Here is a 27,711-nt window from a genome sequence, read left to right as displayed (position 1 = left end):
GGGATGGGGACTCCCCCCCTGCCCTGGGCAGCCCATTCCAACGCCCAACAACCCCTTCTGCAAAGAAATCCTTCCTAAGAGCCAGTCTGACCCTGCCCTGGCGCAGCTTGAGGCCATTCCCTCTTGGCCTGGCGCTGGTTCCTTGGTTCATCCCCCCTCTCTGCACCCGCCTTTCAGGGAGTTGGAGAGGGCCATGAGGTCTCCCCTCAGCCTCCTCTTCTCCAGACTAAACCCCCCCAGTTCCCTCAGCCGCTCCCCATCAGACCTGTGCTCCAGGCCCTGCACCAGCTTTGTTGCCCTTCTCTGGACACACTAGAGTCATTCAATGTCCTTTTTGTAGTGAGGGGCCTCTGATCCAACCCAGAACAACAACAGCAGCAGTATTTTTGTGTAAGAGACTCACGCCTCTGCAGACCAGGGTAGGAGAAGGTGATGCGTACCTCCATGGTGCTTGGTGTCCTGGACAAGAGAGCCCAAGCACTGACCACTGTAGAGCACCCACCCAAGTGGTGAAGTCCCAAAGTGGAGAAATCCCCTTGGTGTAACCAAAAGAACTTTGGCCAGTGTCTCTGTAAGGTCTTGTTCTGTTGAGGGCATTGGCAGGTACCCTAGAGTTGAAGGGTGCCCCAAAACATCTCTCTGTTGGCAGGTGAAGGTGTCCCAGCCTGAGGTCCTGCTCCACGGGCTGTTGCCCAGCACGGAGTACTCTGTCGCGGTGTACGCGATGTATGGGGAAGATGCCAGTGATCCAGCCAGCATCCAGGAAACCACCTGTAAGTGCTGCTGCTGCTTACTGAGTTGTTATTAAACCCTTAAGGCAGGAGAGACGTGTTAAATGAGGTGCTTCCCATACTGTGCATGTGGCTTGTAAACAGGCTGTCTCTTCCTTGGCTGATCTTAAGTGAATATTGGTCCCTGAGGGGATCTCTAATTACATGGTGAGCTGTGAAAAAGGAGTGATTTTCCCCTGGTAAAAAAGGGCTGCTGAAAGAGCTGTTCCCCAAGGTCTTTGTTGTCTGGGAAGAAAACGGGAATTATTTGGTTGTTTCTTCACCTAAAGCCCAGGCATCCTTTCATGACATCCCAGAGGCATGTATGGTTGTGACATAAAAAGAATATTTTCCCACATGGTGAATGAGTCTCTTAGTTCAAGGTGGGGTTATCTAGGAGCAGCAGGAGGCAACCGGTGGCGTTGTCAATGTGCAGCCTGTGAAACCTCGGAGTGCTGTCACTAACTGTTGTTGCAGTGGCCTTGAGTCCTCCCAGATACCTGAGCTTCTCTGAGCTCAGCCACGCGTCCGTTCGAGTCAGCTGGGAGGCTGCGTCTCCGGCTGTGAAAGCTCACCACGTCACCTATGTTTCTAACAGAGGGAGCAACGCTGGGAAGGTGAGTCCTCAAGGGGTTGGTGGAAGGAAAAGAAACTTGGGATGTCAGATATTGCCTTGTTCTCCTTCGGATGCATAGTTCAGGGAGGGCTTATCTGCTGGCAGTGTTTTAACTGTGAAATGAGCAGTTTTGATGCAATTGCCACCCGTGTGCTAACTCCTCTGCAGCTGTACCCAGGCTCCTCTACAAATCATGGAATCATAGGTTTGGGTTGGAAGGGACCTTTAAAGGCCATCTAGTGCAACCCCCCTGCAATGAGCAGGGACATCTTCACCTAGATCAGGTTGCTCAGAGCCCCCTCCAACCTGACCTGGGATATTTCCAGAGATGGGGCATTTACCATCTCTCTGGACAACCTGTTCCAGTGCTTCATCACACTCACAGTAAAAAATTTCTTCCTTATATCTGGTCTGAATCTACTCTTTTAGTTTAAAACCACTACCCCCTCTTCTATCGCAACAGGTCCTACTAAAAAGTCTGTCCCCATCTTCCTTATACACCCCCTTTAAGTATCAAAAGGCTGCAATAAGGTCGCCCTGGAGCCTTCTCTTGTCCAGGCTGAGCAACCCCAACCCTCTCAGCCTTTCTCATACAATACTCATACAACTCCTCCACTGCAGGTGGAGGTTCCTGGCACTGCAACATCCACTGTCCTGAGACCTTTGTCCTCCCTCACCCAATACTTCATCAGTGTCAGATCTACGTATGATGAAGGGGACTCCTTTCCAATTACTGGCAATGTTACCACCTGTAAGTAGGGAATAAAATTGGTTTTGGTCCCAGTAACAGGTGACAAAATTGGCTTATGTGTGTCTGAACCAGGACGTTTTGAAGACTGGTCCCAGCAGCTTGTGGCCAAAACCCTTGCACAAAACCCAGATGACTGTTGTTCTTTGCATGTGGAATATGTCCAACTGTGTTATGTTTAAAATAAGATGGAAAGAATAAAGAAAGGAAGTAAATGAAGAAAAAGGATGATATATCACTAACCTCTGTGTCCTTGAGAGCCCTCCTAGTCTTCTCCCCTTTACAATACTGGCATGATTCGTGTCCTCTCCACAAATGAGATAATCTTGCTTAATTAGGGTTTTAAAAATAATTTACCCCTCTCTGTCCTGATGGCTGTTGTCATATGGGTCTGAAGAAGTGAAAGACAGGCTGGTCTCAGACATCTGCCTGGTTGATATTTTGCTCCCCAACCATCTGCTCCCCACCTTGGCTCTGGCAAGGTGCTGTCAGTGCCCACACTTCAGCTCATTTTCCTTCTGCATCCCTCAGTAAAGGTCCCCCCGCCACATGCACTGAAGGTCACAGAGCTCTCCGGGAACAGCCTTCGCCTGCAGTGGGAAGCTGTCGCTGCCTCCGATGTGGTTGTCTATCAGATCAAATGGAGCACAGTTGGTGGAGAGAAGCCTCAGGAGGTATGGACCCACACACAGCTCTGGGGAGGCTGGGTTGGCTTAGTGCCTGCTTGATGGCTCTGAACTTACCTGCAAGACTAGCATGGAGCGGTGTAAAACTATTCAGGTTAACGCACTCAAGCAATTAAACAGTTCAGCATCCAGTCGAAGGAACCTATGGAATAAGACAAGGTCTGTCCTGGGTCTGGCTCTGTTCAGTAGAGCAGTCACCTTGAGTGCTGGAAGCAGGAGCGACAGTGGGATGGAGTCCTGCAGGCTCTGGGAAGATTGCAGAAGTGTTCTGGAAAATCTCAAGGATGAAATTCAATAGGGACAAGCAGAAAGTATTAAGCTTAGGCAGGAATAATTAACTACAAGTATACAGGATGTTCGACAAATAGCTAAGAAACAATTCAGTAGAAAAAAGATCTGGGGTTGCAGAGAATCACCCACCCACAATGTCAAATTGTTATGGAAAAGACAAAAGTAATACTCAAGTATTTATAGCTAGAGGTATCGCCTCTAAGGCAGGTGAAGCAGCTTCTGCTTTCCTCAGTGCTGGTAAACACTGTCTGCTTTTGGGATACTGCTCTTCAAGAAGGATGAGGTTCACGTGGGGAGCACATAATGGAGAGCGGCCAGAGACAGAGCTGGTGCAGGAGTGGCAGGGATGGACCAGGTGACCTCTTCCATCTCCAGCCCCTAATTTCAGTATGAGTGCAGTTTAAATGGTGGTTTAAATACACGAGCCTCTCATGCAACGCTTCACACCTGGGCTGGAGTAGGGGTGTATTGGGGCTTCTGTCCCCAGCACACCTAAAAGCTGGAAACTGAGCAAAGGGATTTCATGCTCCTGGCAGGTTGACTGCCTTGTGTCAGAGCACTGCAGCGTGGTGCTGAAGTAGCTGTTGAATATAACTGGGCAGCAATGCATGGGCATCTACAGTGCATTAATCAGGGCTGGAATTTTGCCTTTGCTTAGATATGTGCAACCCACAACAGTAGACTTTGTCCCCAAAGCCCAGTGCTAACTCATTTGTGCCTACGGGCAATCTGTGAGCCAACCACTTGGATGGCATGAACTATCTTGGGGATGCCTGGGAACTTGACTGACTCATTTCTTCCCCTGCTGCAGCTCTCCGTCACTGGAAATGTGGCAACTGCTGTCCTGACAGGCTTGCAGAAGAATACGGACTATAAAATATCCATCTGGGCCTATTATAAAGATGGTGCTCGAAGTGACACGGTTTCTGTTCAGCACAGGACCAGTAAGTGATCAATGCTCAGCATCCACAGCCTAGGGATAACAAACCAGGCACAGAATGCCTCAGAACCCATCACTGAGCAGCAGCTCAGAAAGACGGTCATCTCCAGCTCTGAAAACCCAAACCTGAATGTCTCAACGGAGTTAGAGATGTTTGGCCTTCTGTCTTAAAGTATTCTGAATTTGTCCTGAGAAAAATAGGCTGGGCAAACACAAGCAGGCCGGTGTATTTTATAGGCATCTGATACCGTTGCAATGTGTTTCATGTAGAATGCATCGCTTTCAACCCCCCTGCTTCTGTGTGGTGTATTGATGCAAATGAATTGGCTTTCTAGAGGGTGTTCAGCTGAACATGTCACTCTGCTGCCTAATGAATGTTTCCTGTTAGTAAAATATTGTCTGTTAAGGAGGGTGAGGATTTCTTCAGCTACATCAGTGCTGAGCTGTGCTTCATCGGAGGGCACTTACAAAAATGAGAGAGAATCCTGCAGGCAGACTCTGTCTTGGAAGCATTATTTAAATCTCACTTTGTACAGACAGGATATGAGGTTAAAAAGTGGCGCTCCCAGAGGTCCTCTTAATTAATATTGCCTGTAAAATGGCTTTGTTGGTGGTGAACGGAATACAGTTCATTCAACAGCAGCAGTCCTCTCCTCCATCTCTCAGCTCTCAACCTCCTTTGAAGAATAAACTCGTCTAGGCTGGTGTTGAGCTGATGAAGCTCAGAGTAAATGGCAGTCTTGGAATAAGAATCTCAGGTTTTATTAATAATGAATAATAATAACATTTGTTTATAGAAAGGTACCTCAGGCAAGTGCCTAGGAGCTGCATACTGAGAAACAAGCAAACAAACAAAAAAGCATTCTACAGGTAGATGATGCTAAAGGGGCAATTAGAGATGTTTAGAGGCTTCAGAAAACAAATGGCTATGTTTTAAGCCATGAATTACAAAATGCCTGAGGAGCGCTCTCAGCCCGCTGCAGATGATATGCGATGGTGCCTTTCTAGGCATATTTGAACAAGCCAGTCCTTGCTGGTGTTGGCACCCCAGTGGGACATAGAAGGCAATTTGACTTTTGCTTGTCAGCTGCTGTCCTTTTTCTGAACAAGGATGCCTTAGGGATGTCAGACTTTGCCATGCTGCATTGAAGAAAGCAAAACACTCGAAGAAATTAGATGTGCAGTTGGGCAGCCAAACCCAAGTGTCAGTGCCTGGGTGCTGCCATGAACACGCTTCTCAGGGCCAATATTTGCATGTGAAATCAATGTCTTTGATGGTGATTCACTCTTTTTAATGTTTAAAGTAAGAAGTGCCCACAGGGGAGAAGTGGCACAGGAGAAGGGATGGCTGATGGTTTCCAGGAGGCAGTGCTGATCTTGGGCAGTTCAGAGGAAACCTGTGGATGCCAGCAAAGTGAATAAGGCTTGTGCAGTGATGTACGGGAAGATGTGGCACTAGGCAGCACTCTGGGAAATTCTGGGATACAGTTATACTTCAAACCTTTACTGTTTCAAGCAAAAGCTACCATCTTGTGCTGTGCAATTACGAGTGGTTAGGATGTCCAACAGGGTCAATCTACATGTCAGAGCTGGTGAATGGTAACTCATTCAGTTAGAGCATGGCAATCTCTTACGTTATCTGGAAAACTAAGCCCTTGGTTTGACTTTTGAGCCCTCTACACCCTAACTTTCATTATAAAAAAGAAATTCTGGGGGCTGAAACCCCACTGAATGTAATCTAGTTCTCCTCAGGATGGCAGACTTTGGGTTGCAATCTGGTGAACAGCAGTGATCAGGCTGTGCTGAATGAAAACAAAAGTACACGTTAGAGGAGGCTGAGAAACCACCCTTCTTTTCATCATTGCTTTTCTCTTTTCCTTTCTTGGCAACATCCCTTTATATAGGAATAGGTCAAGTAATGAAGATTTTCTTAAAAATGCCTTGGTCGAATTTGCAAGAAACACTGAAGTTTAAAGGCAGTGGCTGAAGTGAAACTCAGCAGGAAGCGCTGGTAACACAAGCTGCTTTCCCTGTCCTTCATCCTCCCTGGAATACTTTCTTCTTTGAAGGTTAAGGGAAAAAAAATGCCAGGTCAGATCAATCCTCTTTGTATACTGGTTTTGTGAAATGGAGCCACGTGCCTCCCCTGGGGGTGAGGTGAGAACACCAAGTTCATTTTATTCAGGACCACTAATCCCTCCCTCCTCCCCTGAAACACCCATTTCAAGGCCAAATGGGTTATGCTCAAGGGACCCTGCAGACACCAGTCCCTCACAGACAGCAGGTCATCAGAAACATCTTCCTTTTATAAAAACCAAACCCATTCATCACTGTGATGTGTCATTTGGTAGGCTTGGGATGAGGTTTCTCTTCTTCCTGGTAGGAAGAAAAATTGTTTCAAACTCAGCTTAAAGTGGGTGAATAGCTTTAGCTAGAAAAGGAACAAAAGTTGGAGAGAGTGATATGGTGCAGGTCACTTCTTATCTTCTTATCTTGCTCAGCACCTGGTGTTTAAGTTGTAATGGCGTAATTAAATATTCAGAGAGAGCAAGAGGGAGTAAAATTTCCTTTTGGAGTTAAGATGTGTAGCTGGAAAAACTCAGGCCCTCAGTCTTTTTTAAAGATTATTATTATTTATTTGAATATTTAACTATTTACGTGGAGAGAGATCATTGCAACATAAATGAGATGATACCTTAATTTCATTCTCACCACCAGTGCTAGGTGGTCTGGGCATCCTTCTAGGAGGAGGGTACCCCACCCCACTGCTGTGTGCTAGTGAGGGAGGGCTGACAACCACCTCTCTCCTTCCATAAGTCTCATCCTTCTCTGCCATTGCCTTACTTTTATATGAGCCTGCAACCTAAGCAAAAACCTGGTGCCAAAGGGAGTGCTTTAGTTGTCGCAAAATGCATGGAGCAAGTGGAATTTTTTCAATTCTTACTCGACTAGGGAAAAAAAGAAAAAGTTTAGGATTATTTTTCAGTAACCCAGTTAAACAAACCTTTCTCTGCAGACTTCTGAAGAGGCAGAGCAGGAACAAAAGCACAGTGATGCATTTCCCACAGATAACAAAATTGTTACCGTGTGTTTATCCATGGCTCTGATGTTTCTTCTTGTCTCTCTGTTATATTTAGACTGAAGTCTCATTTGGGTTAAGAGCTCTCCTTTCCATATGTTACTATAAATTGTCAGCTGTAACAAAGTCCTTATCCTTGTCCAAAGGCTCTACACAGAGATCATTTGTCATATTAATAAACAACCTTAGTGGTACTTCAAACAGATACAAACCTTTCATGCAAGTTAGTGGGAGTGCAGAAGATGCTCTTTGGGAGAGGAAGCTGCTGGAACATGGAGATGATGCTGAGCAGTGGTCCTTGGAAGATGCTGGAACGGGGGGTGACTCTTGACCCCGCTGAGAAGCGCAGGGATCTCTCTTTTATACTGAGGGGAAGTTTTTTCATCCAGGCCGAGGAAAAAGAGCTTGAACAAAATAAAACAGTCGCCTGTTTGTTCTGAAGGACAGGGATATTGGAGTCTCTCTCTGCCACGGTGTTTCAGGATTGAGGCTCTGAGGCAGTGGTGATGTGAATGAGTGTTGCAGGACGTGTTAGCAGCCCATGGTGACACAGGGACTCCCCCTGTAGCAAAAGGGCTGTGACATGACTCGGGAACCTGTATGCAAGGGCAGCACTTTAAGGTATATTTTATATGTAACTGAATTTCAGCAGTATAACATGTTACTCAAGCTGTCAGTTGAAATATGCTGTCACCATAAATGTTTAGGTACTGCTCACCATCCTCACCCAGCTTAGCTTAAATCCTACCCAGGAGTTTAAAGTGAAGTTGCATTGTGTCCCAGGCTCAGTTATGAGGAGCAATGGTTACAGGTTAAGCCACCATATCTGACCTGTGTTTCTGAATCTCAGTTGTTTGCTAATATGGGCTTTTCCAGGCAGAGGGACAAATGGACCAGACCCATGTGGTCTGGTGGTCCATCAGCATAAGAACCACAGACGTGGGGCCCTGAAAGAAGTCCCTCAGCTTAGGCAAGATAAGACAAAAATCAGTAAATGTGGACTCGAGAAGACCTTCTTCACAAACTTGGCAATGTTACCTCTCCCCATCTGCTCAGAGAGTGTCTCTTGGAAGTTTTTTGTCACCAGGACAGAGCACACGAATGTGTCTCATCCTCTTCTGTGTGAAGAATAAGAGAGCAGTTTGGATGGGAACTGCTGTTGAAGCTGGGCTGAGCCACCCTCGATGACTTTGCACTGAAGTGCATTACAAAGTGTTTATGTGTCCCACTTCTCTAGCTAAGCTGTGCCAGCAGCATCTCCAGCCTGGGGCTGATAAATGTCTTCAAGTCCTTTACCCAGCTCCTCAATGAGCTCTTCCTAGAACAGCATACATTGGAAATAAAGGGAATTGAAATGTGGGGAAGAAACTTCAACCCATGGCAGTGAGGGAAGAAACATGACCTGTATAATCATTGCAGATGAGTATTTTAATGGAGTGGACTCCACGGTTTTACTCTTATTTGAAAATGTGCCTGTCATGCTGGTTAGACCTGAGAGCAAGCAGACTGGGATCCCTCCTATGGAGGAGCAGAGGTTCAAGAGGTAATCAAAGACACAGACAGTGTCCTCTGTGTCAGAGATGCTTCTATCCTCCTGGGCAGCTTCAGGAGGTGACCTTTCCTCTGGCTGTCAGATCTATGCCTTCAAATTCTGCAGGGCCTGGGGGCTTTCCAGAATAAGCCCAACTCAGAAGACTTTCCCTAACTTTCCTGTTAAAGTTCACTTAAACAGAGCCTCCACTTACCTCAGCGGAAGGAAATAACCAGCGCAGCCAGCAAAGATGCAGACGAATAGCACAGCACTAATAATAGAGCTGTTGAAGTGACTTTACCTCCTACACTTGTTTTCTTCTCCACTTTACCTTGTGGTGATGCACAGCAACAGCCTCCAGCCTGATTCAGCTGCTAGCAATCAGTAAAAGTAAGGTCATTTTATACAGAAAAGGGAGGGAGGATCAATGAAGTTGCAAATGATCTTCATTCAACCTGTGCTTGAAGGTTACCCTAGAACTTTGCTGGGTGGACAGAAGAGCCTCACAGGTAAAATTGCAGAGCAGAAATCTTGTAGTCTGGGGGTGTGTCCTTGGCTGTCTTTAGGGCTCACCCATCATTTTTAGTCTCTTCTGAATAAAATGCTTCTTTTTCTCTAAGACTTCTGTTTTCACACCAGCGTGAGTTCAAGGCCAGGCACATGCATCTATGCAGAGCAAGACACTGCTTGGAATCAAGCTCTAGAAGTAGATGATCCCATGTTCTTGGGCCCCTTGTTTGAACAGTGGATGGATTTAGCCCTCTCTGCCTTTCTCTTACTAACTCTCAAGCCCTGGCCAGAGAAATCACTCCAGCATAACAGCCTCTCTTGTCAAGTCCAGTTTACTACACAGCAGGACCCCAGGGAAAGAAATGCATTTACATAATTAAAAATTGCGCAGCTTTTGTCTCTGGCAAACCCTTTTCTGGCTGTTCATGGCTCAGCCCATCACCTATTTGGGATACATCCATACATTGCAGTGCAGGGCCAGAAAAGGGAGAGTAGCTCAGGCACTGTACATGATCCCCTCCTCGAGGCTGTGGGTGTTGGTGTGAGAAGCACTAGACAGAACTGTTGTGTGCTGGCTGCTCTGGGGTTATTTAGAATAATTTTAAAACAGAAAGAAGAAGCTGGAAAATATTAGAAATTATGATGGATTAACTTTGTGTGATCCAGGTTTAATTGGCAATAAAGCTGTTTGTCCAGTGTGTCTCCAGATCTTTAATGAAATTCAGCTGTGGCTCGGGTCTCTATGAAGGGTATCCGTTGGTGTTTGTCTGTGTCGTATGCAAAAGTTCTCTTTTCCTTGTGCTTCCAGGACTCCTCCCTCCTTCCAAGATATTTTTCCACGTCCTGGGATTTGAATTGTTGAATGCTTGAGTTGTACTCAGGCAATCCTCATCCCTCCAGGTTCTGTTTCCTCTCTTGCCCAGTCCCCAACGTGGCTGCTGCTGCTCTGAGCATTGGTTAACAGCACAGCAGCACACTGAAGCGTTCAGAAATGGGCTTGGAAGCAAGTGCTGCTGGCCCTGTTTATAGATGTTACCACCTGCTTTTTATGCTGTTCACCTTTAATCCCCGTTGCAGATTCCCGGAGCCCACCCACCAACCTCTTCATTGACTCCGAGACACCCACCAGCCTCCAGGTCCACTGGACACCCCCCGAGGGCCGCATACAGCACTACAAAATCACCTACAACCCTGTTTCTGATGCCGGTGCCCAGCAAACAGTAAGTCTCCAGCTCCTTTGTAGGTGACTGGCACTGGACCAGAGGGACATGGGGACAATTTCATGCCCAGGGGAACACTGCTCGCTCCAGTTGGGTTTACCAGAAGGTTTACCTGCTGGTTCACAGGACTACAAAACCAAATCTCTTCTGCTGACTTGCTGATGTGTTGCTTTGTGAAGAGGACCTCCAGGCTTCTCTGTGATTTAGATATTTGTGTCCATCAAAGCTGCTAATAACTCAGCTTTCTGCCCAACCTGAACGGCGGTGGGGAATTCTCAGAGGCAGAGGGGTTAGAGGATAAACCTACTGCCCCTCTGACTTAGGGAGGTTAAACATTAACCTTTTAAAATGCACATTTTCTACTCAAACCCAGACTGGCTACCACATTATAAGGCATTTTGCTGCATTTTCATGGGGAATATTGGGGTCTTTACACAGGGAAATGTTCTTCCCCTGGACACAGCTAGTCCAATGTCAACGCAGAGCCAGGCTTCCTCAGCTTGCTCTCACTGTTGCCTGAACTAAACAGGGATGCTGCCCTGAGCCCCACTGTCCCAGGACTCACCTCTAGAACCCCTCCGGTAACTCTGGGGTGTGAGTAAGAGCCATAACAGGAAGCCTGCCCAAATGTTGGGCTCTTTTTCCACCCCGTTGTAGATCATGGCTTCTGGCAAAAGCAGCAGCGTGACCCTGCAGTCTCTGCTGCCTGATCGAGCCTACAAGGTGGTTGTTTCTGCCATCCACTACACGGGAGAGAGTGAGATCACGTCCACAACAGGACGGACAGGTAAGTGTATTGGTCAGAACGTGCATGTTCTTCATAAACTTCCATCTATCAGTCTTGAGGCAATCTCTATCGGGGCAGCAATGTCCTTGCTTGTACTGGGCTGTGGCCAAGGCCAGGGTTTTGCTCAGCAGGGTAGACTACCAGCCTTGAAAAGGGAAAATCCTGCCCCAATTTCTGCACTCCTGTGCATTATTGGCAATTCCAGGATGACTGGGAAGGGCTGGTGACCATCCAGGTCTTGAGCCAGGCATCGCGGCCCTGAATAACAGAGCTCACGCATGCATTGCTTTCTCTTTCAGCTCCTGTGTTGTCTAAATTCCCTTCAATACGAGGATTCATTCCATCTAAAACAGAGGGTAAATCGTCTTCTATAAAGTCTTGCTTTGGTTTGGTGTTTTTTTGTTTTGTTTTGGTCCCTGCCCCCCCGCCGTAACAAACCGCAGTGTGGGCTCAGTGGCAGCAGTGGATATGTCATTTCTTGACAGATACCTCTGGGGATTGTCCAAGGACAGCCAGAAACCACACAACTTCTTAAAATCAGACTCACTTAGTAAAGAGAGTGATAGTATTTTTAGACGATCTCTGTACAACTTGACCAAAATGGAGCAAAGTGAATGATGACACATTTTAATTTAAAGTTCCCTGTAAAGGCCCTTATTAAATTTAATGAGCATGTGCTCTCAAAGCTGATATAAACCAAACTATGAAATAGATTAGTGAGAAATGTTGAATTAATAGGTTTATAAAAAGTTGTTAAGAAGTAAATATTAGAATACAGGTATCATGGCAGTGTTGGCCTTTCCTGTCTATTTGAAATTATCCTAAACAATACTTCACTTTTAAAATGTATTGAGGGAAGCCACGACAGAAAAATGAAGCAAATTAGATGAGAAAATTTTAGTTTATACCCAGCAAAGAACATATCAGACTAAGTTTTCAAGTGGCTTATTGAGGAAATCTACAGGTGTTCAGACCACAGTGGAAAAGTCCTGTGAAATTTCAAACAGAAAATGATCCTCCCATAAGGTTGATAAGTCACCTTGTAGAATTTAATATAGCTGTTTGGCTATGATACTTGAAAAGACAATAGAAGAAATATTAAATTCTGTATGTTTCATAAAGTAACTTCTTTTGAAGTGGAAACTATATGTAATAATGCTGGCAAAACTGTTGGATGTGCAGTAAAAGACTCCAATATTGAAATGTAACCAAATTATGGAGAGAAATGGTCTGACGCAGGAGAGAATTTTTATTGTACAGTGAATAACTGTATTTGGCTGGGACTTGGGGAGAAAAACAAAAAACAAAGAGAACAACAAGATAGCAGGAATCTTAGGCTGGAAAGTCTAGGTAAAATTCTTCAAAGCAGAAGTGCAAACTGACAGTGGCAGGGATCCTTACCCTTGACTCTGATACTCTTCGTCTAAGCTGAGCATCGCCAGATCAAAGAGCTGTGAGCAATCCGAGTGCCTCCAGCCTGGGAAGGAGGTGAGGACATCAGCAGAGGAACCCTGGGGTCTGGGCAAGGGTCAGAAGGAGCTTCCTGACTCCCAAGCAAGAAAGTCAGATATCTGGTGAACAGGCAAGTTTATAGCCTGTTCATACGACTTTGGGGGGATTTTTTTTTTATTTTTTTTCTTCATCACGCTTCAATTCTGAGCAATGCTTCTCATTTGGGAAGCTAATCGGTTTCTGGAAAGGGAAGGGAAAGAGCAGTGTATAGCTTGTAGACAAACATCAGATCTTCCTGGATGCAGGAGATTGCTCCAAAACCAGGGGCTGGTCAAGCTCAGAGAGATGGTTTTCAGGGTCAAATTTAACTGATTTCCATAGATCCCTTCAATAGTTTTATACTCAGTTCTACAGGAATTATGGTATGTATGTGTAAAACTATGCATCAGGTCAAATAATGGATGTCATGGCAACTTGTGAGTCTTTGTGTTTTAACTTCTGGCTTCATCAGTCCCATGACCATCAAAGTCATAGGTTTGGGTGCCCTTTCTTTGATGTATGTCTTGATCATGAAGAATGGCTTTGAAACTCCTATAGACTTAGGAATCTCAGGTGCCTTGGGGAGGGTAAGTCACCCCCTTTAAATTTTTTACACATTTTACAGAAGTTAGGTGTGGAAAATTGGAAGCCCTGCTTTTCTGATGAGGTATGAAATGGCATTGATGCAGGAATAGCAACAGCAACGCTATAACAGAGCCTCAATACAATGATCTGCTAGATTCTATTATACTGATGACCTAGAAAACCATTTATGAAATAGCCCATCTTGTCAAGTGTCCTTGATTTTCAGGGACATTTCTCATTTTGCATCAAGCATTCCCTTTGTCCCAGCTCCATCTGGCATCCATGGCCTGGGATTTACACAGCAGCAGATAATGGAAAGTAGCATTCGTGCACTGTTTTCTAAAACACTCCCTTACCTGAGCCTTTTAAATAGAGAGTGCTTATAACCATTGTGCTTCGTGTTCCAGCTTCACGTTCCCGCCTGTTATTCTCTGGTTTTTCTTTCAGTCCTGTGGCATATTAAAGGATTCATCAAGGGAATTTCTGAAAAGCAAACTGCAAAATTGTCAAAACTCTTTGTGTTTCCCTAAAGAGTTCAAAAGCCAAACTCTCAGGTTGAGATATATATTTTTGCTGTGTGTATTTTGAGTTTCAGGTACAAAATTTGGGACTGCAGATAGCTTGCTTTATTTTACAACACCATTAAGGCACATGTTGCAGTTAAAGCACTGTTTAAAAATAAAAATTCGTGGTTTGATGTCTGTTTTTAAAGAGAAACTTGCAGAACATGATGTTCCCTTGTATTTCATATTGTTTCGTACCGCATAAACACAAATTTCTCTCTTTCTCCATATATATATATATATAAAATCCAGGTTAAAGGCCAGGCTCTGAATTAAGCTGTAGAATATTCTAAGTTTTGCTGTGTTTTTCCATTGCTCTGCCTAGAGGAACTGTGTTCATTTTGCTTCCATAATCCTCTGCTGTCTTTTTTTTCCCTAACCAGTTTTCCCTTTTATTTTCTTCTCACAGCCTGCCCCACCATCAGCTCTCCCAAAGGCTCCGTACGAGGTACAGTAGCACATCAAGCCCCAGAGGTGCTGGGCTGTGAATGTGAGGACACTACCTGGCCTTGGCTTGTGAGAAATATGCAAGAGCTGAGCAGGGAGGAAATGGTTTCCCTGTGCTGAGGGGAAGGGGTGAAGTCTGAGAACCAAAATAAGAAAATATTCCTTCTCAGGTAGAAGGATATTCTGCATTAACTGAATTGGTATGCCCCTGCTGTTCCACCAGTTCATGCTCTCGGCTCTTAGTGCTTAATGCTGGGATTTTCACTGGCCTTAAGGAAGCTAGGCTTGAAACGGCTGTTGAATATCAAGAGGATTTCAATTCCTAACTCACATAGGCTCCTTAAGAAAAACTGTCAGTCTGTCACCAAGATCACCTTTGTATCCTCTGGAGGAGGTATAGATGCCCACAGAGCTCTCTGCGGTCAGGCCGTACGGACTTTGCCAGGGTAGCAAGTTCCCATTTCTCCTGTCTCAGCTGTAACAGCTGTTCATGCAGTTGGGGTTGCTGTGTGTGTTTGTTACTTAGGAAGCAGTTAGTTCTGCTTATAAAGTGATATCACCTCCTTCCCAGAGAGCTTTGTGGGTGGGTGAGACTGAGAAACTGGCTTCAGTTCTCAACTCTGCTGTTACTCCATGGCTGAGCCACTTCACCTTTGCTCAGCTCCCTCCCCTGACCCTTGCAGCTCACGGGGATGTGCATCCCCGCCTGGGGGGGCTTTCAGTGCTGTTGCCCTGTCTAGGGATGCAGAAGCCAAAGCAATCAAATCATAAAGCCACAACAAATGTTGACCTCTCCCTCTTCTGCTTGACAAAGGTGGCAGGAGTAGCCTACTTCCTTAGCATCTCACTGAAACCATTACATGGCAGATTCATGATATGATAATCATATGATTACATTGCAATATGTTTATAATTGTGACTCAAGCCTTATTTTCAGTCTTTACACTGCAATATTTCCTGCATGTTTTAAAGGAAGTTCCAGTGCCAGAAGCTCCATATCAGAGATAAATGGTTCTCAAGTAGGTCATTTCTTTTGGCAAGCTCCCTAGTACTGTTGGGAAATGAAGGGATTAAAAAAAAAAAAAAAAAACCAAACGAAACACACTGGACCAACCCCCAGGCGAAATAAAAACTCAAACCAAGAAACTGCAGAAGACTGCAAATGGTGAAGGGGTGAGGGAATCCAGACTGAAAGCACTGCGTTGGAATGAAGTTGTAGCCTTTCCATTTGCTAAAGAACAAGATATCTCCTTCATCCCAGCCTACTGCAAACTCAGATAAATTAAAAAAAAAGAATCCTAATTGCAAGATCTTGTTTTATTGAACAGAAAACTGAAATGAGAAAATTACTTGGAGCTTTGATGGTGAGCTGGGAGAGCGAGATGAAACTGCGCAAGCCAGGGAGGAGATGTCAGAGATGCTGGGAGAATCTCTGTAGACCACACGAGGCAGGTCACCCCTGGGTGTCTCGTGAAAATAGAGAGAAATGGAAATGCTCATATTTTAAAGTTCTTCCCTAATTTTTCTGACTCCTACATATAAGGCATTTCAGAGCAGAAATAATTCTTCCTCCCTGCTAGCAATTACTGGACTGATTCCATGGCTTTTGAAGATAATATTTTTGCATCTGGTTGAAAAGGAGAAGTTGTTGGAGTAACTTCTTTCTCATTTGTTTTTCATTCTGAAGATTTGAAAACACAATTGTGAAAGTGTCCATCTTTAGTCTACTCTCCTCCAAGAGGAGGAGATTAGAGAAAATGTGTACAGAGGATACAAACACAAACTATTCCCCTTGGCTGCCACTTGTGGAGTACACTCCAGGTTTCTAGTGAATTTGCACAGCCTTGCTGGTGTCATGTTGCTATGTCATTTCTACTATTGCCTTCTCCGTGCTAGCTAGAGGCTAATTCCACCCGCTCTTCACTCTTTTCTCATCACTTATTTTTCTGTTTTTCTTTGTCTGTTCCAGGATTTGATATGATGGAAGCTTTTGGCTTAGTAGAGAAGGAATACGCCTCCGTTAAAGGCGTAGCGATGGAGCCATTCGTGTTCAGCGGTTCCCGTACCTTCACCCTGTTCAGGGACACTCAGCTCACCCAGAGAACCAGGTGGGAGCGGAGCTGCGACCGGTGTCATCTTCCATAGCTTCCATTAGCTGTGCTTACAGCGAGGGCAGATCGCTGATTTGTGATGCAGTCCCACTGGCAACTTCAAAATGAAATGATAAATATGATGAGCTGAATCAAGCCATAGGTAGACTGACAAGAATGCCAGAGTGTTTTTCCTTAATATATTAAGAAATTAACTTCTGATTTTCCTCAAGATAAGTATGGAATAAGTCATGCAGAAGTTAAGAGGACACAATACGCATATTAATTATATTTTTTTATGCAGCCAAACATTTTTAGTGAGATTTTTCCTTTTTACAAAATCACTTTTTCCAGCAGTGTTAGATGCTGTGATGGACATAAGGATTGTGTCATGTATGGACACTGCACAATTCTTTAGGCACTCTGTCCACAACCACGTGCACCTCAGTGATGGCAGTTTGAGGTCACGTTTTCATCTTCAATCCCTTCTCCCAGCACCTCTGGTTGAAGACAGATCTTTGTTTTAGAAAATATTTGTCCCATAGCTGCTCTCTGCAGCTTGGTCCTTATTGATGAGAGGGAATAATCACTGACTCTGGGTTGTGACTTGACCCTGTTTCATTGTGTACGAGGCTTCTCCACAGGGTCTCAAGCGGGCCAGGCAGCTCCCATGACCTCACTCATTTTTTACAACTATAAATCAGGAATGGTCTGACTCCTGACATTCAGTGCTACTTTGTTTAAAGCCTAATTACCGAGGCACTGGCTCAGTTTAATCTCAGTTAAAGAAGCAAAGCTTCTTAGAGTAAACAGAGTGGGGGAGATTCAGAGAACTCTTTGGTTTAAATACTCAGAAAATTATGGGCAAATCCTTTTGTTCAGCTGGTATATATGCCTTTCCAAGGACATTACCCCTTCAGAAACAGAGAGAGAACCTGGCATTATTTATGAATCAGTCCTGAAAAGATGCTTGATGAGTTGTGTATATGCCCATGCAAATGTGTCCTGTTTCAAATTACAGATGTATTTCAGGCATAACCAATTCGACCTTCCTTGTTGCCTCACATCCTCTCGCTGCAGTTTCTGCCCAGTATGCTCTGATGGGCTTGGCAGGGGCTGCAGAGGGAGCTGGGTGGTGCCAGCAGCTGCTGATGGGCAGCACTGCATGGTCATGAGTTCCAGCACCGAGCCCCAGTTTTGCAGTTGGGATGTGGGGACCCAGAGGGGCCTTTCTGCGGGCTCTGTGCTTACCCCTGAAGGGCACTTACACTGATTTCTGCCAAGGCTTAAAGATTTACCCCATGATACACAACGACCATTCCTCCTTCTTGAAGAGGAGGCCATGGGGACTGTTTTGGAGCCTGGCAGGGATGTTTTGCAAGCTAGCACTGGGCTCTATTTTGACAAGCATTAAGGCTGCACTCACTGTGTCTTGGCATTCCCCAAGGCAGCTCTGGCAGTGATGGACTGACACCGACCTCTCCACCTGGGTACCCCCCTGGCATGAGGGGAAGGTTCCTGAGGGCTCATCACTCAGCACAGGCTTCAACAGCCTGAGATGGATGCACAAAACAGGGGCCAGTCTCTCTCCTGGCATATCGTGTTTAGCTCCTGGGGGTGAAGCTTTCCCAGGCCACCCTGCCCAAGGGACACAATGGATGAGCCCTGCCTGTAGGATCTTGCCTGCTGGCTCTTACTGCTTTAAGCCACTGACACTTGTTCGGTTTGTCCTGTTCCAGTGACATCCACCTCTTTGCAATCCCACCCGAGCACACCATCATCATCCTCCTGCGCCTGCTGCCCGAGACTCCCAAGGAGCCCTTTGCTGTGTGGCAAATAACAGATGAGGACTTCCAGCCCCTTCTTGGTGTTAACCTTGACCGTAAGGTTTCTTGTTGAATACATTAAATTCAGGTAGCTGCATACATTTCTGTGAGCAGCAGAACTCATTTTGGCATTCACTTGGAAGGTTTTAATGTTTTTATTATACAGAAGTAGTTTTTGGGAAGCTTTGTTGTTGCTGCCAACCTTGCATTTTAAATGCTGCCTAGTGCAATTAAAATACATATTTTCATTTTTATTCTAATTGTGACATAATCTTTATTTTTACATATCCTTTTTCTTTTCCATTGTTTAGATGAATTTCATTATAACATATGATGTCTTTCACCATGTTTAAGCCTATTTATTTATTGTTGTTTGTACGTGGGTGGAATGAATTTCTTTTAATTCTAAGCTGTTATTTGTCCTATTTTCCCTGTAGCCAGTAAGAAATCCTTGACCTATTTCAATCATGACTACAAGGCTGATTTACAGGAAGTCTCCTTTGACCAGCAGGAAGTGAAGAAGATATTCTATGGGAGCTTTCATAAGGTCCTTATCAAGAGAGGGAGAAACATGGCTCACGATCTCACTCCAGTCTGGGAGTATTATGTCATCAATGTGTATTGTTCAAAGTGAGGAGTGATTATACAAATATTTTGCATCCAGATTGCTAGGGAACTGGCAAACCTATTTCATATGTTAAGGTTTATAATTGTAAAGAATTAAGGTTCATCCCATATTCAAAATATGATTTTCACATACTGATTACTTCCCTTTCCCCCTGGAAACTCCAAAACTGGGGGGGTTTTTAGGTCTTAATAACCAAGAAAAATTTAAAAATCAAACATTTTTTTAGAATTTGGGATTCTGGCAACCATTTAGTGCTGTAAGGAAGGAAAAAAAAATCTAGCCTTGTGAGAAAGCTACCTTATAGTTCATAACAGAGTGGGGTTTTTTGGACATCTGTGTTCTCAGAGCAAAGGTATTCCACCCAAATGAGCAACAAGCACTTTCTATCAGTATCTGCAGGCAGTTTCATTATTCAACTAGTTCTGAAAACTGAATTCTTTAACACTGCAACTCCAGAAAGGCTTCTCCCAAGGCGAGGTGAGGGGTACATCAGGGAAAAGTGCAGTATTGCACAGCAGACACAGCACATACTGACACTTATTCCTGAGCCCTCTTGATCCATTTGCTCACTAAAAACACACCACCAGTAACAGCAGCAGTCTGGGAATTGGGCAGAAGGCATTACTGTCTTTAAAAGACTCCCTCATCTCGTCGCGGAGCTCCAACCAGCCTCTTTCCACCCGCCGCCCAGGTGCACGTGGCTGTGAGCCACTTCAAGATCAAACTCTATCTGGACTGTAAGAAAATAGCGGAGAAACCTATCAACACCCTCGGCAGCATCTCCACCGCTGGCTTCATCATGCTGGGCAAAGTGACAAGGACCAGAGGACCCAGGAGTGGGTCTGCATCGGTGAGTCCCCAGTGGTGCATGATGTGGGAGAGCGGGGGATGGCTTAAATTTGGAGCTGGCTAGGGTGTGCAGATGGAGAGGAGTGCCGTCTCACATCATTCTCGCTCTGAATGCCTCCAAACGCTGCTGTGACGCACGACCGTGTCCTGATCCCGCTGATCTCTGTGATTTTAATGAGCTTTCCTAGCGCGGCGTTTCTCCCCCTTGCCTCCTACCTCTGTTTGAGGTCTGTGATCAGAGGCAGCAGCGTGAGCGTGTCCCGGAGGTGCCTTCAGCTGGCTGCATCCTCTGGGGACCGGGGGAAGCACAGACCCTGAAGCAGTTTGGGAATTGCTTCTGCAAGGGAAGGTTGGGCACATCAGCCCCCACCGAGTGATATCAGGACATGCTGGTGACTGAAGGCAACAGGGCTGGATGTGCCTCAGTCTCCAGCATGTTTGGGCTTGCCTATCTGCATGCAAATGATAGGAAAATAATCTTCAGTATAGAGGCTCTTTGTCAGCTGCTACTTGAAAAAAAAAAAAAAAAGCCAAACACTTGGTGCCAGCCTGCGGGTATGTCCTTACGGCACTGCACAGCACTGCAGAGAGCCTGTTCCCTACAAGAAGAAAGAATAAGGGAAGTATGGACTCAGTGTCATGCCCTCTGACAGCCCAGTGCCCTGTCCTAAGGGCAAAAACACCCATTGCCTGGCAGTCTGTTGCCATACTTACTGCACAAAACAGGACTGTTACATATACACAGAATAAGGGGCAAGTTCCTCACTCACAGAGTGCTAGTGGGACTGTAGAAAATCAGTCACGACTTATGTGAAGCTTTTACTCCTCGGCTCTGCCTTTAGATCTAGAAGTCCGGGGGAAAACAGCACATCAGTTGATTTACAACCTCCCTCTCCTCAAAGCAGTTCAGTAAAACCAGGTTGCCCCATATGCCTCCCCAACTGCAAACAGAGAAGCAGAGGTCTCGGATATACCAGGAAAAAAGTGGACACTGGAATTGTAAGATATGGGGTCAGCTGTATAACAAACCAGGGGACAGTGGTATTCAAGCAGTATTTACTTATTTCCTAGATAAATTCTGTGGCAATTTGATTACAAGCCTGTGGTGAACAAGGCAGAAATCTGTGCTTTCCTTGTCCCTCCCAAATCCTCCCTGCTAGCATCTCAGCTAGACAGATCTAGCTAAGCAATGAACAGCTTCGTGCCACCCCTACTCCCCTTGTCTTTGAAGCCAGCAAGTTTCACGTCTTCCATGATTTTGCTGCCCTTGAGAAGACGGAGTGTCTCATTACTGGTTATTGTGGAACCTTATTTAATTTAAGATATCTTTAAATGCCACTTGATCTACAGGGCTCATCTATATCTGTATGCTGCGTGTCACACTCCCTGGGCCGTACAGCTTGCTCATTGTGAAATGCATAGAATGAAAGAAAAAAGAAAAAAAAAAAAAAGATGAGAAATGATGTCAAGGAAGGAAAAAAAATCTCTGCCTCATTATTTTGGTTTGACTTTTTGCAGTGTGTGCTCCTTTGTTAATCAGAACGGGAAGATGTGGCAGTTGTGAGGGATGTGGTGAGAGAGACAGGTTGGGGTTTCTTGGGAGGGATCATATCTGTCCTGGGAAACGTGGCTGCCACATTTATCTCCATATGCCTAAGGGGAGCAAAGCAAAGTTTGCTTTCACATTTTGGTCATGCTGAAGCCCAATTACTTGAGAACCTGCCCGCTGTTGCAGGACTGTGAGTAAATTGGAGACCTGGCTTTTGCTGGTGTGAAGCTGCTTGTTGACTTGCTTAGCAAGACACAGAGACCTGAGGGCTTGTAAAACCCTCAGTGGTCGAGGATACTTTTCATGTCGTGGGTTTTTTTGGGTGCAATTATAGTTGGGACCACATGGATGAGTCCTGTCAATTCATTGCTGAAGATTATTTTTAACACTTGAGCACCGTGAGATTTGGTGGTGGACCATGTGTGTCAATGCTACTTTCTTGTCAAACTCTGTTTTCTCCACAGTTCCAGCTGCAGTCTTTGCAGATCATGTGCAGCAGCGTAGGGGCAGAGGAAGACAGATGCTGTGATCTCCCTGCACTGGTACGACAAGAGGGACCACCCTGCTAATGACATGAAGTTGGTTATGATGGAACAAGTCCATGGCACTGAAGTGACACTGCAAACTGTTTTAATAGACTCAAGAGGGAAACCAATTTTTTTCCCCCTCTTATCTTGGGAATAACATCTGTGTGTTTCTTGGTGAAGTGAACAAAACTCTGTTTGCTTCAAAAGGAAAGAAATCTTCAAATCCCAGTGCAGTGTATATCCCTTCTGTCATGGCCTCATCTGTGACAGCAGCCCTGACAGTCCTGTGGCTTTGCTACCACCTCAGCCCTGAGCCACAGCATTCCCCTGCTCTTCCTTTCAAATTTTCTTCTGAACACAGAAAGTTGTTTTGTGGGGTGTATAAATACTTAGCAAGGAGAAAATTATCTTCCAGTGTGTGTTATGCAAATTTTAGGCAGGGCTGGTTCATACTTTTTGTCTAAACTTGTTATTTGACAGTAAAATGAAGCACTCAACTGTTCACAAAAGTCTTTCAGTGGAGTAGAGAAAATTTCTGCTTTCCTCCAACAGAAAGACTGAATTTTGAAACACTAAAAATGTTACCTCTGATCCATCCCGCTGTTGCTATGCAGCTGCTCATGCCACTTTGGCTTGCTTTCATTTCAGAGGGACGAGGAGACCTGCCCTACCTTGGCTCCTGCCTGCTCTTGTACTTCTGGCCGCCCGGGCTTGCCAGGACCTCCAGGTCCCCCTGTAAGTTCACCCTTCCATGCAGTATATTGCACACACTGGTGTTGCTTCATGTTGTTTGGACGTGCCAGGCATGAGGATGATGCTTCTGGGGTTCCATGAGGTTTTAGAATCATAGAATTGTTTAAGTTGGAAAAGAACCTTAAGATCATTGAGTCCAACCGCTAACCTAATGCTACCAAGTCCACCACTAAAACTGTGTCCCTAAGCACCACGTCTACACATCTTTTAAATAACTCTGGGGATAGTGACTCAACCATTTCCCTGGGCAGCCTGTTCCGATGCTTGACAGTCCTTTTGGTGAAGAAATTTCTCCTAATATCCAATCTAAACCTCCCCTGGCACAACTTGAATCCGTTTCCTCTCATCCTATCTCAGGGAGCTTTGATGTCCTCCTTGTGCCAGGGCAAGGCTGAGAGGTGCCCTTCAGATTTCAGATGCTGATGAAATAGGGAGATGGCGAGTTGGCAACGCAACAGCTGCAGCTGGGAACAGGCTGAGCAGGTCCTGGTGCCCCGTTAATTCTCTTAGGAGAGGAGGATGGGTCACCCTTGGTGCCTGCAGAGATTTCATGGATTGGAGGCTCTGAAACTCTTTGTAAATGAAAGAAACTCACCACAAAACTTTGCTATCTGGTTTTCATGTTAAGTGGGAGCCTTGTAAGTGTCTGTGTGGGTGGGCAGTGTAAAAAGAAAAGGGAGACTGCAATCCAGTCTGTCCCCAAAACTCCCTTTTTACAGTGAACGTGACCCGCGAGAAAACCCTGAAGGAAATGGGGGGGAAGTGAAAACAGTCATTAAGTATGTAACATGCTCAGGGACAAAGGGCAAACGCAATATTTTGCCCTATCCATTACAGATGCAGGAGAGTCACCATGGGCTTAAATTGCAGGAGAAAATATTCCAATTACACTAGGAAGCAGTTATCAAAAAGTTTGGGTTTTGGAGGTTTTGAGGAAAACATTTTATTTGCACAAGGCAGCTGAAACCTCCCAACTGTCCAGAGCATTTCAACCACTCCAGGTGCTTTTCTCCTGGAAAATAACCATTAAAAATGACATTGGTCTCCTTTCTCAAGTGAAAAGGTTTCAAATCACCTCTTGCGTTACTGTGGTTTAACTGTGAATTCAGTTCCACACTTTGCAAGAAACAGCACCTCGTTGCAGAGTAATTATGTGCTCATTCCAGTGGAAGTTTAATTACACAGCACACTCCACTATCACAGTTTGCTTCAATATCCTGAGTGCATAATTACCAGCTTGCGTTACCCTGTGGTTTAAACATCTCCACAGTACAGCTCTTTAAAGAGCAGGACTCTTTTAAGCAATAGAGACAATATGTTTTTGACACATAACCTTATCCTCACACCACTAAACCCTTGGTAATTTGCTGTAGTTACAAGAGCATTCGTCGCTATTTTTAAAATTCCAGTTAGCCAGACTATGTCCCACCTTGTATTTATCACCGTCCTTAATGAGTGTTTTCAACCAGGTCCAGCTGACTTCTGAAATGAGCTTCGGAGTGTTTCTGAAAGCGCCTTTCCCAAAGCTCCCTGCCTGTGCTTCTTAATTCAAATCCATTGTTTTTTTAGATTCAAGAATAGAAACTTTCAGATTAAAATGTCAAAAGTTCACATGATATTGGTTCATGCCAGAAGATTGGTTTCTTCCCTCCATCCAGTTATACAAATGCAGAGCTAAGCCAGAACTGGTTGCTGCCCCCAGTCTCTGTTGTCTCGGGATATTATAAAAACCAGCATAGTCCCATCTCTTGGGATGATATTATAAAAACCAATATAGTCCCAAAGGGTTGTAGATGCAAGCACCTCTTCTTTCTCTTCTCAAGTGTGTTCCCATGTTCCTATGTGACATTGTCTTGGCGTGGATTTGCTGGGGGAGTTGGAGGGAGCAGGTTGAAGAGGTTCAAACTTCACCTCTCCCTGCTGGGGGTGAGTGCAGTGTATCCACGCCTGTCACGGCGGGGCTGGGCTGTTTCTCTCTTCTCCCCTTTTCCACATTTGTTGGATGACCTGATTCATTTTCTTCTTGTCTCCATTTGCTGCAAGCTCTCTGGGGCAGGAAATACCTTTCACTGTGCACAGCAAAGTGCACAAACTTCTGCTCCTTGGGCTCCTGGTTACACTGCAATAAAGATTCTGCTATTCCTAACAGCAGCTTTGTGTCCTGCTGGCAGGGCAGCCCTGGGAGGAGAGGACCACAAGGGGAGCAGGGCGAGCCAGGACCCAAGGTGAGTCCTGATACTCAGCATTACCTCTGGCTTTGTTTGCTTCAGGCTGTGTCCTGTGCAGACTCCTGTTAGTGCAGCTGCATGTGTTCATTCCTGGGCTCCTGAGCCTGGGGACTGTCTCACTGCACCAAGAGCCCAAACAGAACCTTAAGGATGGATGCACCGAGGAGAGTGGGATCACTTATTCTTAATTAAATGCTGAGTTGGGCTCTGGAAATTGAGATGATGAGCCTGATTGCATGAATTAATGTAATGTATGTGGTCAGCAATGTTCTCTGAAAGCAGCCTTGCTGGAAAATGGTCAGTCTTTGTGCTGTGTTTGCTCTGGCTGCCAAATCTCCAAACCAGACAGATTGGTGCTGCTCTGGGGCAGAGCAGTGTGAGGAGAGAAGCAGAGCAAGAAGGACAATAAGCCTTCAGGAGCAGCCCTGAGGTGAACATAAGGAAGGGCTGGGTCTGAATTCCCAAACCCTGGGGACTGGATCAAGCCCTGGTGCAAGTGTTCACGGCTCCACTGACCAACACAGGGCAAAGCCAGACCAGCCCATTGGTCCCCTTCTTTGGGATAACATCTGGCAAAGTACAGGGGAAAGATCTGGGGAAGGGATGAGAATGGATGCAGATCTCAGCCACAGGTTAAAGAACATTTCTCTTTGCTCTCTGGCCACCTTGAGTAACAGGAGTGACCCACTGCATGGTAAGGTGAATTGTGCTTTGCAAAGCACCGTCTGCAGCTTTGTTGTCTTCTCCCATGAAAGATGCACCAAAACCTTGCACATAAAAGGCAAAGTCAGCTGAGGTTACTAGAGATCCCCTCACTGTCCTGACTTCATCTTGAATCCTGCAGATGTGCAGCGCAGCCTGTGTGGAGAGCAGACACTAATTGCTTTCTTTCCTTATGTTTGATTTCATGTCTTTGGCTTTAGGGTGAACCAGGCCCACCTGGACAAGTAGGGCCAGAGGGTCCTAGTGGCCAACAAGGCTCTCCAGGTTCCCAAGGAATCACGGTTCAGGGTCCTGTGGTATGTGATCTCTTCCACTGCCTTTTTTTGTCACTTGCTAACTTGCAGTTAGAACGTGTCTCAGAAATGGGTGTCTCAATAAAGCCTCAAAAATGTGATCTATGTATCTACATCATCCTTACTAACAGCTGGACAGCTGTGCAAGAGAGAGATGATGATCATTTTTTCATGCTGATGAGGCCCTGCACTTAGTTATTCTGGCAAAAGACTGCTTTTGTCCAGACTCTCCCTAACGTGCCTTTAATGAAAACATCCCAGTGGAGTATTCAGGCATTTTTCTTTGCAATGATCATTATTGTTTGGCAAGGAGTAGAGGTGGAAGCTGCTGCGTGCATGCCCGGGGTGGCAGAACCCCCATGCACATGCTGCAGCTGAAGAGTACCCTGTAGCACTGCAGAGAGCAGGAGCCACCCGGGACATGGATGTGGAGCAGCAGGATGCTCTTTGCCTTCAAGGAGGCTGCAGAATGTCTAACTATGTGCCTCTGTTTTAATCCAAGGGACCACCAGGAATTAAAGGAGAGAAAGGAGACACTGGAAGTCCTGGCATGCAGGTAATGGTAGACACCATTCTTTTTAATTGTATCAAATATTTCCCATTTTTCCCAGTAACTAGGCAAGATTGAAAAGCCATAGAGTTGTTACTGTTGTCTGCTTGGAAGCTGTCTTTCATTTTGGAGTGTCATCACTTTCCCAAGGGAAACTGAGTCAGTTGGTGCAAGAAAGATAAACCTATCTTGAAGTTAGAGATAATGGAATTAAAGGTGGGCTAACAGTGATTGCTCTGTTCAATGAATGACTGTTTCTTCTTCCATCTATTTCTTATGTGACCTATTACAAGATGAATTAGGGCAATGATAATCAGATGCCAACTTTACCCAGCAATTCTGATTTACAGGGCATTCCCGGTGTGCAGGGAGCTCCAGGCAGGGATGGTCTTCAAGGTGCAAAGGTAAATAGCTCACCTTTACCTCAGTATTCATGCCTAAAATTCTGCTGTGAGCATACCATCAGAGACCAAAACCATCCAGCTCTCCTAATGCACTCAGTGCGTATGTGAATGGTCTTTTCACAAAGCTGGAGGGATTGGGGGTTTAAAAAAAAAAAAAAAAAAAGGTCATCTCAGATTTGGCCAAATTTGACCAGGTGCCACCCTTCTTGCCTCCTTGGCAGATGCTTTTTTTTACCCATTCCTAGCAAGCCCCCGTTAAAAGAAGCACATGGAAAAAATACCTCACTGCTTACTAGGTCTCTTTGAATCTTCTCGTTAATAAATGACTGGATTTGGCTTTGCAGGGGGTGAGGGGGCTAGAAGGCACAGCTGGGCCTCCGGGACCTCCTGGACCAAGGGTGAGTACTCACTATGAGAGACGCGTATTGAAATCTCTTCCTCAGCAGGGGTTTGTGGTTTCTGCTGACCAGCTGTCACCCAGAGGTGTCACAGCAGAACGCCTTCTCGGGGTATCACGGGCAATACCTGGCACATTGTGCAGATGTCCGCTTTCCCTGCCACTCAGTGTAAGAAGTAAAAACTTGGCTTCTTCTGGCACGTTCTGGGGAAGCAAAGAGATGCTTGTTTTGCTATTTTTGCTTCCCCGTTGCTACTATTTTTCAACTGTTGGTTGAGTTTGAGGTATATGGGCTTGTTAGACTGAAATCAGCAGGGGCTGGAGGATGCAGACAGGTGTGAAAGGTTTCCCCCCACACCATTTCCAATATCTGCTACCATAGCTGCTGTATGTAGATAGGTGCATTTGCACTCTGTTGTGTCCAGGATAACAGAACCTTAAGATCTGTTGATCTACATCCATCTGCTAATTGGAAGGCACCACAGCCCTTCCAAGTTCTGTGAAACAGGTACACATCACGTTACATGGGAAACTGAACCAAATTTTATTTTAGATGATGAGTGGTGGACCTGATAGTTACTGATTCTCACTCCTGAAGTATAAGGACTTTGGCAGTCCTGAATCATGTAA

At 45.4% G+C, this 27,711-nt stretch overlaps 1 protein-coding gene across 1 annotated transcript in view; it reads left to right on the top strand.

Annotated features, from left to right (window-relative positions):
- COL20A1 (collagen type XX alpha 1 chain) overlaps positions 1-27,711 on the top strand; it is a 52,751-nt gene that overhangs the window by 18,026 nt on the left and 7,014 nt on the right. The window contains exons 14-33 of the mRNA XM_074842921.1: positions 650-773; positions 1,248-1,387; positions 2,008-2,137; positions 2,666-2,808; positions 3,923-4,055; positions 10,249-10,391; positions 11,049-11,178; positions 11,478-11,534; positions 14,227-14,265; positions 16,234-16,372; positions 18,094-18,236; positions 18,618-18,727; positions 19,500-19,658; positions 21,671-21,748; positions 22,382-22,468; positions 24,658-24,711; positions 25,638-25,733; positions 26,233-26,286; positions 26,631-26,684; positions 27,029-27,082. Of these exons, the coding sequence (XP_074699022.1) occupies positions 650-773; positions 1,248-1,387; positions 2,008-2,137; positions 2,666-2,808; positions 3,923-4,055; positions 10,249-10,391; positions 11,049-11,178; positions 11,478-11,534; positions 14,227-14,265; positions 16,234-16,372; positions 18,094-18,236; positions 18,618-18,727; positions 19,500-19,658; positions 21,671-21,748; positions 22,382-22,468; positions 24,658-24,711; positions 25,638-25,733; positions 26,233-26,286; positions 26,631-26,684; positions 27,029-27,082 (2,067 nt within the window). The remainder of the gene's footprint in view (positions 1-649; positions 774-1,247; positions 1,388-2,007; positions 2,138-2,665; positions 2,809-3,922; positions 4,056-10,248; positions 10,392-11,048; positions 11,179-11,477; positions 11,535-14,226; positions 14,266-16,233; positions 16,373-18,093; positions 18,237-18,617; positions 18,728-19,499; positions 19,659-21,670; positions 21,749-22,381; positions 22,469-24,657; positions 24,712-25,637; positions 25,734-26,232; positions 26,287-26,630; positions 26,685-27,028; positions 27,083-27,711) is intronic.

This window comes from Strix aluco, chromosome 17, assembly GCF_031877795.1.
Source record: "Strix aluco isolate bStrAlu1 chromosome 17, bStrAlu1.hap1, whole genome shotgun sequence".
Taxonomy (NCBI): domain Eukaryota; kingdom Metazoa; phylum Chordata; class Aves; order Strigiformes; family Strigidae; genus Strix; species Strix aluco.
Note: the sequence above shows the minus strand (reverse complement) of the source record. Positions and strands in the feature narration are given on the sequence as shown.